Source organism: Apus apus, chromosome Z (genome assembly GCF_020740795.1).
Source record: "Apus apus isolate bApuApu2 chromosome Z, bApuApu2.pri.cur, whole genome shotgun sequence".
In the NCBI taxonomy this organism is placed as follows: Eukaryota; Metazoa; Chordata; class Aves; order Apodiformes; family Apodidae; genus Apus; species Apus apus.
In genome coordinates this window covers 31,147,004-31,163,308 of record NC_067312.1, presented here as the reverse complement: position 1 = coordinate 31,163,308, position 16,305 = coordinate 31,147,004, and the positions used below count along the sequence as shown (strand labels likewise).

Genomic DNA, 16,305 nt, shown 5'->3' with positions numbered 1-16,305 from the left:
AGAATTTTAATTACAGGTAGGTAATATTATTTTGAGGTTTCATTTTCATGTATTTCCCCTACATCCTTTATCACCCTTTAGTTGGTCTATTCATTTTCAGTTTCCTCATATTAATAAGCCAAGGTGCATATGATTATCTGACATTTTGATTTTTTTAAGTTTCTACTTTTAAAATATTTTTTATTTTCATTTGGTTGTCTTTATATTTATTTTTTCTTTTGTTCATTTTTTCAATCACTCCTATCCTTTCACTCAAATCCTCCTTTAACCCACTACTGAAATTAGAGCCATCAGCTCCTCCTCAAGACATTAGTTGCACAAGCCCCAGCTCCACTAGCATTTTGGTAAGTTGGAAACCTCCACCGGTGGAAAAACAGAATGGCATTATCACTGAATACTCCATCAAGTATATTGGGATTGATGGAGAAGATGTCAAGCCCCATGAAATTTTGGGAATTTCCTCGGACAGTAGCCAATACCTTTTGGAACAGCTGGAAAAATGGACTGAGTACCGGATCTCTGTGACTGCCCACACTGATGTTGGACCTGGCCCAGAGAGCTTAGCAGTATTGATTCGGACAGATGAAGATGGTATGTTGCCTCCACTACATCAGTTTACGCCTCTATGACTCTCTGTCGATCTGCTGTCTTTTGTATAGCCTAACAGTATTTTTTTCTTCTCCTTTTTTTCCCAAATCAGAGATACTCTCGCCCTTTGAGTTTTTTAATCAAAGACTTGTCCTTTCTACGCTGCTTTTATATTTGGTATTTTTTCGGTATTTTGGTATTTTTTTTAAGAGAAAGTACATTTTTGTGAGTGATATGAATCTGCTGCCTGATTGAGCCCACACATATCCTTCTTGCTCCTCCTTTAACATAAAAATAACTCTCAGGGGAAAATATTTATGCCTTTTCTTTGTTTTTGCAGTCATTGTTATTTTTAAACACTTATGTCTATGAATTTTTTTTAAGGGTCTTTTTGGTGGGTTTTTTGGGGGCTTTTTTGGGTTTGTTTTTCTTTTTTCTAACTGCTTGTTGTGCTTTTATATTTGGGTGTTTTTGAGATTTTGTTGTTGTTGTTTGTTTTTGTTGGATTTTTTGAGTTTTGTTTTTGATCTTGGAAAACTGATGCTTCACACATTTTCTTTTCTTCCATGCTTGAAAGTGACAGAAGACAACGCTATTATCAATCTACTTTTTATACTACTCAAAAGAAAGAAAAAAAAAAAAAAAGAAACAACATAGCAAACAAAAATAAGGAAAACTTTTTTAGAAAATATTTTGTGTTTTTATTATTAGTAGTAGTATTTTTATTTCAGTGATTAAAATATCTCTTTGTACGATAATGCTTTGAATCTCAAAGCATCTTCCTTGGCTTTTGTACATTTTTACATGTTTTTCTATTTCTCTAATACTCCTTTTTCTTCCATTTTTTTGCATCAGTCATGTTTTTGATCTTTTCACTGAAAGGTAGAGCAGATTGGTTGAGCATCCTCATTTGTTGAACAATTGATATTCTTCAAAGGAAACAGTGAGTCTGCCCTTTTTTAAGGAAAAAAAAAAAAAAACAAAAAACAAACGCGAAAGACATGGGTGGGACAAGTGCCTGTAATTCTCTTCTGTCCAATGATGTTGTTCCAGTTCCTAGTGGTCCTCCTCGCAAAGTCGAGGTAGAGGCAGTCAACTCTACTGCTGTTAAAGTGTCATGGCGCTCGCCTGTACCCAATAAGCAGCATGGTCAGATCCGAGGATACCAGGTCCACTATGTGAGGATGGAAAATGGAGACCCAAAGGGTCAGCCAATGCTGAAGGACGTCATGCTGGCTGATGCACAGGTAATTAGGGCTTTTCATGTTGTTTTCTAGGTCAGAGTGAAAGCATTTCATGTACCAGAGAGCTATGCAGAATTGCCTTACTTTTACTTTCTATTTTTCAGCCTACCAGCTAACATTTTTTATGTTTATTTTTAAAACTTTTTTTTTCAGAATACTTATTTAAAGACTTATAGGCCAAACCCAGACACCCTTTTCTGTACAGCTGTGCAGCTGAATCCTAAGCTGTGTTGTTTTGCTGGCTCCCTTAAGCCTGGAGACTTCACCTTATACCTGTGCTTTGAAGTTTTAAAACTTTAGGGAGATCTAAGACACATCATCGTTCATGTGGCAAACTGTGCACTGCCTGATCCACCCACCTGATACTTCTTTGTGTCAGTGGAGAACCTAGAATAATTAGAAGCCTCTGTTAGCCCATTACTACAGTATTTCTGTCAGTAGTGCAACTGATGTATTAGTGCAACTTTAGAAGTTACCAAGGTATTTATACTTGACATTGTTCATATCAATAACTGTGCAGTAAAATGAGGGCCTTAGTTTAAATAGTTATGGAGTTACTTAAATGGCAAAACTTCCCATCTGTTTTATAAATTATGACGCATGATGTAAACAAAAGCCTGATTGCATCAAGTTTAAGAAGCTTATACAAATAGGATTTTACTGATTGGGACACACTAATGTTCTGTAAAACTGAAGATTCCCGAAGATTCTGGTACTGGGAAATCATCCTACATTGAAACTATTATCAAGGAAACACTGCTCACTGCTAGCTGTCAAGTTATGGCTGGAATGACTGGAAATGCTAAGAAATGTCAGCCTTTCATAAAGTAAAGAGTTAAAATTGACTCTTAATCATTTCATGTGAACAAATAAATGCTTTAGGTTTTTTTCTTCTTCTCTTTCTTCGTCCAGTCCTAGTTATAAATTTCCACTGTGCAAATATCCTGTTTTGAAAACAGGTCTCCTACTCCTACATTTTGATGTTGACCATATTCTCAAAGTATTGTCTTTACTCTTGGAGATCTTTGTAGAAGTTTTACCTGTTAGTCTGTCCATCTATCTGTACTTACCTATTTTGCAAAACACAGTGTTCTTATCGCTTAAATGTAGTGGAGAGAATGATTGAAGCAGGTGGGGAAGTGAGAAGGGAAGGGGAAAAGGGAGAGGAGATGGAAAAGAAGAGGCTGCTGCATTTTGGTTCTCCTTTTCCTAACACAGATTTTCACTTTTACCCTGCGTGTGGTAGTAGTTTAAAAATAATTTTTAAAACTAGAAGGTCAGAAATCGGAAACTAAATGAGATGCTACAGCCCAAATATCATACAGGCAGAAGTCATATTTCTTTTTCTGTCAAGTTTGGCTTTGACCTGCTTGTTCGCCATTGGTTCACTCCAGAGAGTCACCTCCTTTCTCTGCCTGCCCCCTCCTTTCTGCCTATCATACTTTATGATACATATGAGCAGGACTTGAGCAGGTATGAAGAACTTGATAGTAAAAGATCAGTTTGAGAGTAAAAAATCCTGCTATGAATTTAAATAAGGCATTGAAGTAATTTAGGAATCACAAGCATATAGCCTAATAACATGATTAAATAAACCAGGTAGCCTGTAATTCTGCCTTGGTAGCTTTTACTAATACAATCTATCATAAAATATTACTACATGGTACAAGACGATTCATTACTTCTTCTTTCAAGTAAAGAGTAGTGGCTGTTTTTTAGGGAGAGCAGAAATGAAATTAAAAATGCCTGGCCTGTTTTCATTAACCAAATTCTAAGTGATTCTACATGATTAATTCAAATTGTACACTATTTTCCCAGACAATTTTCCTATTTATTTTATAATTAAGAAGAAAGCATTACTTCAACCAGGCTACAAATCTCCTAATTTCTTTTCTTTTTCCTTCCAACATTCTTTACTCTCAATCAGTGGGAATATGATGATACTACTGAACATGTGAGTAGTTTTTGACTGGCCAGAAAAGCAGTGTGGTTTGAGTTGGGATTTTTTTTTTTTCCTTTTTGCTTGTAGCCTCCTTTTCTTTTTTGACTTCTCTTATGTTTTTGTTTTCTTGTTTGTTGTGGTTTTTTTCCATTTTTAATCATTTGCACAAACGCATGCTCCCAAGGTTTTTCCTTTATGGCACTTTTTCTCTTTTGGCTTTTCTTTTCCCAGGGACAATGGCGGTTATGGTTCCTTGTTCTGGAGTTTAGCATGATGCCAAAAATGTACAGAACTGCTTTGTATTTTCTTCTCTTTGATGGCTGTCACTAACTTTGCCTCACAGTTTCCTCTTTACAAGAAGGTGTTATAAAATTAAAAGTGGTTCAGAGTTGCCTAGCAATACTCAGATTTTTCTGCGTTCATTGTAAGGTTTACTTTTTTTGTGAAGCTGAAAGTGAAAGTCAGTTTTGCTTTCTTTTTTTGGTAATTTGATAAATATATTTTGTATGCTGTCAGGAAAAGCAAAATGCCCTGCTATGCCTAATTAATAGTGTTTGCTGTATCGAGATCACACTTTTAAATGACAAAATTACATGCACTATGAAATGCTGTTTGTTGATGCTGTATCTTCATTGCTGTTCAAAAAGATGGCAGTTGGGGGTTTTTTGCCTTTTGTAATTGTATTCTGTTAACATCAGTTGCAGTTTCCTATGAAATATGAGTAGTCTGTCATACTGATTTTGGCCTTTAGGGTTTATTCTATTCTCAGAATGAGTCTAAAGAAGGATTTTTTTTTAGTTTTTTTTTTGAAAAAAAAAAATAATTGAGCTATGTTGCCCACTCAGTCTGATCCATACCTTACCCAATTTTGATCATATTGGTACTAATTCATATACGTATACATACTACTATTCATATACACTATCTTGAAAAAATAATGTACTGTGGATAGATTTACCCATAATTTTTAAATTAACTTTTATGGTTTTTGCATCTGAGGGGTATGTTATTGCACATTTACCACTAAATATACCATCTCTCTAGCATCAGTGATATTTAGTGTAAATCCATTCAGGCATGTGAAAATGCAAAGGATTAGTCCAGTGCTTAAAGATTGGAAGCTGATGAGTCAGGAGTTTTGGGCGAGTCAGTTGCCTCCAAGTACTGTCCTTTTGTATTTGCATATAAAATTTATTTATCTGGTGAGGACCAAAGCTTACACTCCAACTACTGCTCTTACTGCATGACATAAATGTGGTTCATTTCAGGTGGCTCACCCTTCACCATCTTCTGTGTGCATATATGTGTGTGTGCACATCCGCATGTGTAAAAAGATTCTCTTTGACTCTTTGACACAGTTTGATCTTGCTCCCATTCACTTGTGCTAGCTGAAGAGCTACTTGTTTTGTAGCTGCTGTCATTTGTCTGAGAGCTATCAGATTTATTCTGTGACCAGATTTATGGTGGTTTAGGTAGTCCTTTTAGACTCAAGGGTGAGTTGTTTCTGAACTCCTTTGAGATCTACAGATGCACAATAAAAAAAATGAAAAATGACACAGGTTGCAATGAAATTGTTATGGAAGTGACAAGGCTTTCTTGTTTAGCTAAGCCATTATTACTTACAAAGTGTGGAAACAGATGCAACGCTTTTCTTACTAGGCATTTTATTACTATAGCAGTGATTACTAAGTTAAGCAGAGTTTGTCTTGTCTAAATATCCATGTAGTTCACAATATCAGTAGTATTCTTCAGGCAAGGTATTTCAGAAGCCTGTATTCACTTTTCACACCACTAAGCCTTTGGCCTTGTGTCTTAAATTACCTGAGGCATGCTATCTACAAGTGTGCTGTCTTTTATTGATTAAGTGAATGAAACATCTTGCATTATGAAGTATTTCATACAGAACAGTCTGTTGTTGCTCTCAGATGCTTGCTGTCACTGCCAGTAGCAAAAAAGTCACTGCACGTAATATACAGTGGTTGTCTGAATGATTCCTGGAAAGCAATCTATTTTTAATAAATTGCTCTTGTTTTATTTCATCTTAGGAAATGATAATTTCTGGGCTTCAGCCTGAAACTATGTACTCCTTCACTGTGACAGCCTATACAACAAAAGGTGATGGAGCACGCAGCAAGCCCAAACTCATATCTACTACTGGTGCAGGTAATACTCACCAACCCATTAATCTCTAAATAAATTATTTTACTTGTCCTTCTAGTATTTTACTCCTAATATTGGGAAGTGTCCTGTTGTGAAAAAAAGTGTTTATAGGACATAGGGTTTTCTGTTTCAGTATTTGGCCCTTCATTTATTTATATAAAAACAGAGGCTCTTCATTTATTTGTATAAAAACAGAATCAGTGTCCCCCTTTGTTTCTTGCTCAGTTCAGGATGCAGCCAAAATATAGTACATAACTTCATATTCTCTGTTTGCTCTCCTATTCTGATTGGTGTTTTGTAGAGTTAAAAGTAGAAATATTTTTTAAACTTGTGAAGGACTTTCTTGATCAATGTGAGAGCAGAAATTATGCTGCCTGACAGTAAGAACACTGAAAGAACCTACTTGTGTGACCGTGAGAATGTGATTATTAAAGCAGAGAGCTAGAAAACACAATGAAAATCCAACGTGTAAAACCTTGAAAACCATATTGCTTCAGTTGCAATTGGAGGCATAAACTGAAGCAAAATACATCATGTCACTGTATTCAGTTAGCATTTGATCACAAGTGTTATTAGATGGTGGGTATCTGACTGCATGACCAATTCAGCTTATTCCATCAGCATTGCATTTAATTGAGGAACAAGGATTTTAAAATTTAATTGGTTCACTGTAGCACCGCTTAACCAAATGTTTCCACAACAGACTTAGTATCATGTTCACTTGCAGGTGTTCATAGCCTGTAGGTGTCTATTTTCTGGATTTTGTAGTGTAGTCGTTAATGGTATTCTGTTACAATCACAGGGAAACTTTTGTAGCATCCATGTAAGTTCTCTTAATAACAATGTACAGTTTATGCTAATATATGAAGTCCAAAAGGCATAAAAAATGCATTTATACTGATTGACTCAATTTTTAAAACAATCACTGACTGTAAAGTACATCTTGTACTAATACCAGAAACTTTATATCCCTATCTCATCAGCTTCCTTGGAAAAATCTGTCTTGGTGGCTATACATAATGCAGTTTCATTTCAGGTTTTAGAGTACTTCATGGACATTGTTCTTGACTGATGCCAAAACTTACCCTCCAGCTTCTTTTGTGAAGTCTCATCGTCTGAGAAAAAAATTAATGTATACTTCTTACTTGCATTTGAACTTGATTTAAGAAGAAAGACACTTGATCCATTATTCTTTTTAAAGTTCAGTTCGCATTGTAAATAAAAGCAATTACATAGATTATGATTTGGTTATAGACATAAACGTAGACTATGCAAACCTGCTTGCAAAACTTAAAGCTTCTGTGCATTTAGTCCTCATTATCCATTCATATTTCACACTTCCAAGATTTCTGGTCCTTCTACTTTAGAAAGCCTAAGAAATCCCATGTCTCATAAAATCCCAAGTGACTGATAAGCAGTTGAGAATCAGAGGCATGCCTGTAAATGTCATACATATTACACTGTTCTTGCTGTTTGCTTGAACAAGTAATGTTTGCTCCTGGTCTCTAGGATAATAGCTAGTTCACTTGCTGTTATAGCTTGCTGTTGTTAAGCTCTTTTTGTAAGTAAAACGCATATGCAGGTTTTTGAAAAAGTAGACAATAAATATAGTCAGTACCAAGAATTTCCAGCTCATTGTTTTTTATTACAAGAATACAACAGGCAGATGAAGGAATGGTGCATTAATACCAGAGGCTTGTAGGTCTGAAATACACCCTCCTATTCTTTGAGAGTTTCCTTTTTTTTTTTTTTTTTCTAAAAAGGTGCTATCCAGATACTACAAAAAAGTATATAAAGGGCCTGACTTTCTAGTCTCATTTTTAAAGGTTTAAGTTGAGTGCAGTGTATTGGAATGAATGAGATTTTATTATAAGAAATATGAAAAGAGAATAAAAGTCTGAATGTTTACTGGAAAATCTGACTATTCATAACTTATTCAGATGATAAGTAACTATTCAGCTGAGTCCAGTTAGTGATATAGAAGCATCATTAACATTTTTAGACAGGAAAAATTAGCCAAATGTAAGTGACAGTACGGCAACTGCAGTTATTAGTGAAGTCACTGGAATGTGGCTAATAGAGTCATAGAATCACCTAGGTTGGAAAAGACTAGAGATACTCTAGTCCAGCCATTAACCTTACTCTACCAAATGCAGCACTAAGCCATATTCCCAAGTGCCACATCTAGGCAACTTTTAAACACATCCAGGGATGGTTATTCAACCATCTCCCTGGGCAGCATGTTCCAATGTCTGAAAACCCTTTCAGTGAAAAAGTTTTTCCTAATGTCTAGTCTAAACTTCCCCTAGTACATCTTGAAGCCATTTCCTCTTGTTCTATCACTAGTTAGTTGTGAGAAGAGACCAACACTTACCTCTTTACAACGTCCTTTCAGGTAGCAGTAGAGTGTGATGAGGTCTCCCCTCAGCCTCCTTTTCTTCAAACTACACAGCCTCAGTTCCCTAAGCTGCTCAAAAGACTTGTTCTCAAGGCCCTTCACCAGCTTTGTTGCCTTCTTTGGATATGCTCCAGCACCTCAATGTCCTTCCAGTATTGATGTGCCCAAAAATTGACACAGTATTTGAGGTGTGGCCTCCTGCTGTTTTTCCCACAAGACTCTAATAATCACAAATGGTCATGATAAAAGAAAATGTTAATTGAAAGCTATCTGGAAACAAAGAGAGAGAAAAAACACTGTATTTCTCTATCAATGGTTGTCTGGTAACAAGAAGGAAATTCACAGACTTCACAAAATCATATTATTCTGCATTATTTAAAAAAAAAAAAAAAGAAAAAGAAAAAAAAAGTTACTTATTATTTACCATTTTAATCACACAGTATTTTATTGGATAAGTAAGCCTTCTTAGTCCCCTGTTCTGATCAGGAGCAAGTGTAATTTGTTTATTTCTGTGTAGTTACTGCAAAGTTTAAAAAATACTTACAAATGTGAGGTCTGCCACAAGAAAAAAAAAAAAAAGCAATTTGTCACAAAAATCATTTAGTGACATTTTTCAGCTGTTGGTCCTCTAGAAAGCTGAAGGAGTTATTATTCTATGTGGACTCTTCTCTTTCATATGTCTCTTTGGTTTTAGTAATAATTATAATGTAGACAACAATATAGCCTGAAAAAGGCCTTCACAGCCTTTTCTTTGTTCCATAAAGGCTTGTAATAATCAATTATGAAAAGTCAGAACTAATCAGAGAGATATTCTTTATACAGCAGGTGTAGGAAAAAAACTTTAAAAATTCTTGCAGCTGAAAGCAGCCTCACAACTACAGTCCCTAGTCCTTATGGGAGATTTTAACTATCCTGATATCTGCTGGAAGACTTACACAGCCAGCCTTTCACAGTCTAGGAGGTTCCTCCAGTGCATTGATGACAACTTCTTAATGCAAATGGTGGACAGGCCGACTAGAAGAGGAGCCCTGCTGGATCTTGTACTTACCAACAAGGAGGGCCTTGTTGAAGCAGTGGTGATCAATGGCAGCCTTGGCTGCAGTGATCATGAGATGGTGGAGTTCAGGATCCTGTGTGGAAGGAACAGAATACCCAGCAGGACCAGAACCCTGGACTTCTGAAGGGCAAACTTCGGCCTCCTCAATCAACTGTTAAGGGAAATCCCATGGGACAAGGTGCTAGAAGGTAAAGGGGCTCAAGATAGCTGGTCAACATTCAGGGACCACTTCTTGCAAGCACAGGATCAGAGCGTCCCAATGGTTAGGAAATCTAGTAAGGGAGCTAGGAGACCTGCATGGTTAAAAAAGGAACTGCTGGGCAAACTTAAGTGGAAAAAGAAAGTCTACAGATCATGGAAGGAGGGGCTGGTCACTTGGGAGGAATATAGGACTGTTGTCAGAGAATGTAGGGAAGCAATTAGGGAAGCTAAGGCCTCCTTGGAACTTAACCTTGCAAGCCAGGTTAAGGATAATAGATAGAGCTTTTTCAAATACATAGCTAACAAAACTAACACTCGAGACAATATTGGCCCACTGTTGAATGAGGTGGGAGCCCTGGTGACAGAGGATATAAAGAAGGCAGAGGTGCTGAATGCCTTCTTTGCCTCTGTCTTCACTCCTGCAGGATTTCCCCATGAGTCCCAGATTCATATAGCCCCAGAAGAAGTCAAGATAGAGGAGGAGTTTGCCATGGTAGATGAGGATTGGGTTAGGGATCAGTTGAGTAATCTGGACATCCATAAATGGATGGGTCCAGATGGAATGCACCCAAGGGTGCTGAGGGAGCTGGCGGAGGTCATTGCTAGGCCACTCTCCATCATCTTCGGTAAGTCATGGGTAACAGGAGAGGTGCCTGAGGACTGGAGGATAGCAAATGTCACTCCAGTCTACAAGAAGGGCAAGAAGGAGGACCCGGGTAACTATAGACCGGTCAGCCTCACCTCCATCCCTGGAAAGGTGATGGAACACCTTGTTCTTGTTGCTATCTCTAGGCATATCAAGGACATGGGGGTCATCAGGAGCAGTCAGCATGGTTTTATCAAGGGTAAATCATGTTTGACTAACCTCATAGCCTTCTATGAGGAAATTACTAGGTGGATGGATGATGGTAGAGCGGTAGATGTGGTATATCTTGATTTCAGTAAAGCATTTGACACTGTCTCCCACAGCATCCTTGTAGATAAGTTGATCAAGAATGGATTTGGTGATCAGGTAGTGAGGTGGATCAAGAACTGGTTGAAAGGAAGGAGGCAGAGAGTTGTAGTCAATGGGGCGGAATCTGGTTGGAGGTGTGTGACTAGTGGAGTCCCTCAGGGGTCGGTACTGGGACCGGTGTTGTTCAATATCTTCATCAACGACCTGGATTAGGGTATAGAATGTACTCTCAGCAAGGTTGCTGATGACACAAAGCTGGGAGGAGTGGCTGACACACTGGAGGGCTGTGCTGCCATTCAGAGGGACTTGGACAGGCTGGAGAGTTGGGCGGGGAGAAATCTGATGAAGTTCAACAAGGGCAAGTGTAGAGTTTTGCATTTGGGAAGAGAAACCCCATGTACCAGTACAGGTTGGGGGCTGACCTGCTGGAGAGCAGTGTAAGAGAGAGGGATCTGGGGGTCCTGATAGACAGGAGGATGACCATGAGCCAGCAATGTGCCCTTGTGGCTAAGAAGGCCAATGGCATCCTGGGGTGCATTAGAAAGGGTGTGGTTAGTCGGTCAAGAGAGGTTCTCCTCCCCCTCTGTTGTGCATTGGTGAGGCCGCATCTGGAGTATTGTGTCCAGTTCTGGGCCCCTCAGTTCAAGAAGGACAGGGAACTGCGTGAAAGAGTCCAGTGCAGAGCTACAAAGATGATTAAGGGAGTGAATCATCTCCCTTATGAGGAAAGGCTGAGGGAGCTGGGTCTCTTTAGTTTGGAGAAAAGGAGACTGAGGGGTGACCTCATCAATGTTTACAAATATGTAAGGGGTGAGTGTAAGGGAGATGGAGTTAGGCTTTTCTCAGTGTTGACCAGTGACAGGACAAGGGGTAATGGGATCAAATTGGAGCATAGGAGGTTCAAGGTGAATATTCGAAAAAATTTTTTTACTGTGAGAGTGACAGAGGACTGGAACAGGCTGCCCAGAGAGGTTGTGGAGTCTCCTTCTCTGGAGACATTCAAAACCCACCTGGATGCGTTCCTGTGTGATGTGCTCTAGGTGACCCTGCTCTGGCAGGGGGGTTGGACTAGATGATCTTTTGAGCTCCCTTCCAACCCCTATGATTCTATGATTCTATGATTCTATGATTCTTGGGAATAATACTTGTAGATGACCTAGACATTTAAAAGGAAGGATATTTGGAAAGTTAGAAGCAATACCACAACTTATGACAGATAAAATTATGAAAGAGCTTATTAAAGTGGCTTTTCTTCAAGCCATGTCATTCCTCCCTTGTTCTTCCTAATTCATTACAGAATGGTAGATAGAACTTCTGACAATATGAATCTGATTTGCTGTGTGTCTGAGAACAGAAGTATTAAAATCTATTGAAGTGTTTAAATACAGGAACCAAGGCTCACAGTACAGTAGTTATATTCACATAGGAAGGCTTTGAATATGGATGGAATGTATTACTCTTCTTGGAAAACTATGTTATAATGGCACTACTCATCCCAAAACTATTATTGTGTTTTGACCTGTCAGGCATAGGAACATGAAGAACACTAAATTTCTAAATAGTTATGGATATGCTTCATTATCAAATAAGTAACTGTAACAGAAACAGAGTATTTTGAAAGAGAAATATTAGTGAAAATATAAATTATATATATATATATAGATTAATATTAATATATTTAAAACAATATTAATTAAATAGAAACAGTAAATGAGAACAATTGATATTGAGACTCCAAAAATATACACCGTGTAAGTTGTATAATAGGATTTCCCCCTAAATTAGGGTAATTCAGTCCTCTAGATGGAATATCCTCACCTCACAGTCTGAACTTCTCTGAAAGACAAATCATCAGTTTGGACCAATATGTCCCAGTTAAGGATTTGAGTGTATCTGATGTGCGGGTTAAATAGAGCTTCTAATTTAGTCCTCTCCAGAAGAAATCCAGTTCATGTATACCAAAACTATGACAGAAACTAAATCATATCCAGGGCAATCAGGAAATTAAATGCTGAAACAGCCAGTGCTGGAGGTGATTCGTGTATGGAAAGTGGAATGATAGGGTTCTGTCATAAGAAGTTATGTTGGTTGATGGCAAGGTTGATCTGACTTCCCTTCTACCACATTTAGACCATCAGTGGCTACAAAGTTATGTTACATCTAGAAATGTGTAATTTCTCCATTATTACTATTACTTCTAGTACTACTACTGCTATTATTATCATTATCATTAATTATTTTTCCATTTACAGGAATGGCAGAAATGTGCCTTGGATTAAATTAATGAATACTTATGACAATACTCTTTTTTTGCAAGCAAGTATTTGTAAGTGAGACAGAACCATTCATAAGTTGTCTGTTTGAAGTTTTGCTTCTTGACTTGTGTTCCTTAGTCCTGTGTGCCTCTGAATGTTCTCTGTTTCTAGAAATAATGGTAAGGGAATAAGACAACCAGCAATACATGGTTTTACTATTATAGTTCATTATAACTGTATGACTTAATAGTGCAAGAGGCATACATTATTTCTTCCATAAGACAGTAAATTGTGGAACTAAGAGTAAGGGAGGAGAAAATTTATCCCTATTCCTGCTAAAACTAGCCTCTATAATTTACGTGCAATTCTGTTTGTATTTATCGTCTTTAAATAACATTGTGCTACAGTTCCAGGCAAACCTCGGCTTGTGATTAGCCACACACAGATGAACACGGCTCTAATTCAGTGGCACCCTCCTGTGGACACTTTTGGCCCTCTGCAGGGTTATCGCCTGAAGTTTGGTCGCAATGACATGGATACATTTACAACCATGGATTTCTCAGAGAAGGAAGATCACTTCACAGCCACAGACATTCACAAAGGAGCTTCTTACATCTTCAGGCTCTCAGCTAGAAATAAAGTGGGCTTTGGGGAGGAGATGGTTAAAGAGATTTCTATTCCTGAAGAGATACCCAGTGGATTTCCCCAAAATCTCCACTCGGAAAGCTCTACTTCTACATCAGTTCAATTAACTTGGCAGATGCCACTCTTGGCAGAGAGGAATGGCATTATCACCAAATATACCATCTTGTACAGAGATATCAATGTTGCTTACCAGCCAGTTGAACTCCCTGTTGTTCCTGCTGATACCACTATGACACTTTCTGGCTTAAAACCAGATACCACATATGATGTAAAAGTACGTGCCCACACAAGCAAAGGGCCGGGTCCATATAGTCCAAGTGTCCAGTTCAGGACACTGCCCGTGGATCAAGGTAGGATTTGTCTGCATATGATGTTGACGTTTAAAGGAGTGTCAGTCTTTGGATATCAGTGTTTTTGAAGCTGTAAATAAAACTGACCGGCTCATTCATAAAAATAGGTTCATCAAACACTAAAGGTAAAGTATGAAAATCTTAATATGTTTTGGATGCCTTAGAATTCAGTTGTCCCTTGCCAAGCAAGTTCTGGCTAACATCATCAAGCTTTTTCAGGTAAGAAAAATGTGTGTTGGGTTGTCACTTGGTAAAATTGCGAATGAGTTAAAAAGTGCTATTTAAATATGAGCAAACAGGTAGGAGAATTGAATCCTTGGGTGTTTTTGACCTAAATGGAAAGCTAGTACTCTCAGGTAGCAGTGGAAATATGACATAATCTAAGCTCCAAGATGTAGTTTATGTACATTGTTTCTTTTTTTCCAGCAGTGTTTGCAAAAAATTTTCATGTTAAAGCTGTAATGAAGACTTCTGTTTTGCTGTCCTGGGAAATTCCAGAAAATTACAATTCAGCCTTGCCTTTCAAAGTAAGTTACTTTGCATTTCTACAACAGAAAAATACAGAAACTAGAGAATGTCATTCACCTGGTTAAGTAGCTTATTGAACATGTGGATTTTTAACTTTCTTTTTTTTCTTTTTTTTTTTTTAATATTGCTGTATTTAAGAATGCAAACTAATGTGCAATATTGACCCAAGCTGCTAAATTCAGTGATGCAGAAGTATGAGCTTTCCACTGTTTTTCCTGGTCAGGCTCATACTGGTTATTATACATGGAATGAATATCTTGATAATTTGTAGTTCATGGCTACTATATTTTAGCAAAAACAATGAAAGAAAAGAAAAACTATCTGCTTTATTTAGTCATGTCTGTTACGACTGTAGCTGAGTAATATTTTGGTTTTTATCTCTTCACATTTAGAACACAGCATTTTTGCTTTAAAACTCTATTACTCCATTAACGATACTATTAGCCAGATACAGAGACTGTGTAACCTGCAGTCTGGCTGGCATTTCTCCTGCATCATTCTACTTCACTTGTGTCATCTCATGCAGGGGCTAGTTAAGATCTTTATTTTATAAACTAAGTATCACAAAAACCTTTTCTGAATAAGAAGTGTGAATGAAAAGTCAAGTACCTTTAAAAAGTGTGGCTCAATATTAATGCAAAACCACTGAATTTGAGTAAGTGAAATTGGATTTTAGGAGTGCTTACACTGCTTTAAATTAAGGCAGTTATTTTTTATTTTTTTTCCCATGCAAGGGAGAAGTTCAATCACAGTAGTGAATTCAGTACCATTTTACAGCCTAAAATGCCCAGTAGCTTTAATTTCAAGTTTATAGCTAGGTTAATTCCTGAGTTCAGTGTACCAGTATCAGTTGCCTTCTCTTAGTAACCAAAACCGTCTTCAATTTATGTATTAACTTAGATCCTTTATGATGATGGGAAAATGGTGGTGGAGGTTGATGGACGTGCTACTCAAAAGCTGATCACTAACTTGAAACCAGAGACGTCATATTCATTTGTGCTGACAAACAGAGGGAACAGTGCTGGGGGTCTTCAGCACAGAGTGACAGCAAAGACTGCGCCAGACGTGCTTCGCACCAAGCCAGTCTTCATTGGGAAGACCAACTTAGATGGCATGATAACTGTGGAACTTCCAGAAGTACCTTCAAATGAGAATATAAAGTGAGTGAATGTGCAACATATGAGTTGTTGTTTTGTTGTGTTTTTTTTTCTAATCTCCACAGAGATGCTTAGTCTTATTGCTATAGTGGTGACTCAAACTTTTTTCTTCATAACAGTACAGAGAGTACAACACTCTGCAGTAGTATGTGGGCTAATACTGGACTAATATTTGGTGATACTAAACTGGGAGGTGCTGTTGACTCTCTCGAGGGTCAAGAGGCCTTGTAGAGGGATCTAGATAGGTTGTAGCACAGGGCAATCAACAATGGCCTAATCTATATGGATATATATAGAGAGAAGGACTGTCCTTCAGTTTGTAGTTGTTTCTCAGAGTCATGTTGTGTTTCATCACTGAATTCAAATAGCAAAGAGGAATTAAGGAAGGCAGTTGTCTTTTGAATAATGTAACCTCTCAAGAATGGATAACCCATTGATGGGTAGCTGCCCTACTGCAGCACTTTGAAGTACTCAGTCTCAGGCATTACAGCATTACATGAAGTTTTAAATAATTGTTACTGCACTTACATTAATCCAGATTAAATAATTCTGAAGTTTTCTATTAATAGAAAAATCTCAGGTACTCTCCAGTGGTCCCAGAAGAAAAAAGGAAATTTTGCTGAAAAATTTGGCAGATAGTTTACTAGAGGCTACTTAGATTTTGAAGAAAAGGGTGCTGTGGAGATTTAAACAGCAGAAATAAGACTAAAGAGCTGACTGCACATGGTCAGCAGGGATTAGAAAGGTTAGACAATAAAGATTTGCCAAGAAAGCATGAAACATAGTACTATCAATAAGTGCTGTTGCTCTGCTTATAGTGATTCT

The 16,305-nt window shown here is 37.6% G+C and overlaps 1 protein-coding gene across 33 annotated transcripts in view; it reads left to right on the top strand.

The window, feature by feature from the left end:
* Positions 1-16,305, top strand: part of PTPRD (protein tyrosine phosphatase receptor type D) — a 397,759-nt gene that overhangs the window by 266,644 nt on the left and 114,810 nt on the right. For 14 of the 33 annotated variants that reach the window (XM_051642262.1, XM_051642261.1, XM_051642257.1 and 11 more), the window contains 7 exons: positions 286-591; positions 1,642-1,835; positions 3,760-3,786; positions 5,820-5,937; positions 13,208-13,795; positions 14,225-14,322; positions 15,224-15,483. In XM_051642262.1, the coding sequence (XP_051498222.1) occupies positions 286-591; positions 1,642-1,835; positions 3,760-3,786; positions 5,820-5,937; positions 13,208-13,795; positions 14,225-14,322; positions 15,224-15,483 (1,591 nt within the window). Of the gene's footprint in view, positions 1-285; positions 592-1,641; positions 1,836-3,759; positions 3,787-5,819; positions 5,938-13,207; positions 13,796-14,221; positions 14,323-15,223; positions 15,484-16,305 lie in introns of all 33 variants that reach the window. The other 19 variants (XM_051642281.1, XM_051642280.1, XM_051642274.1 and 16 more) reach the window with 5 other exon arrangements.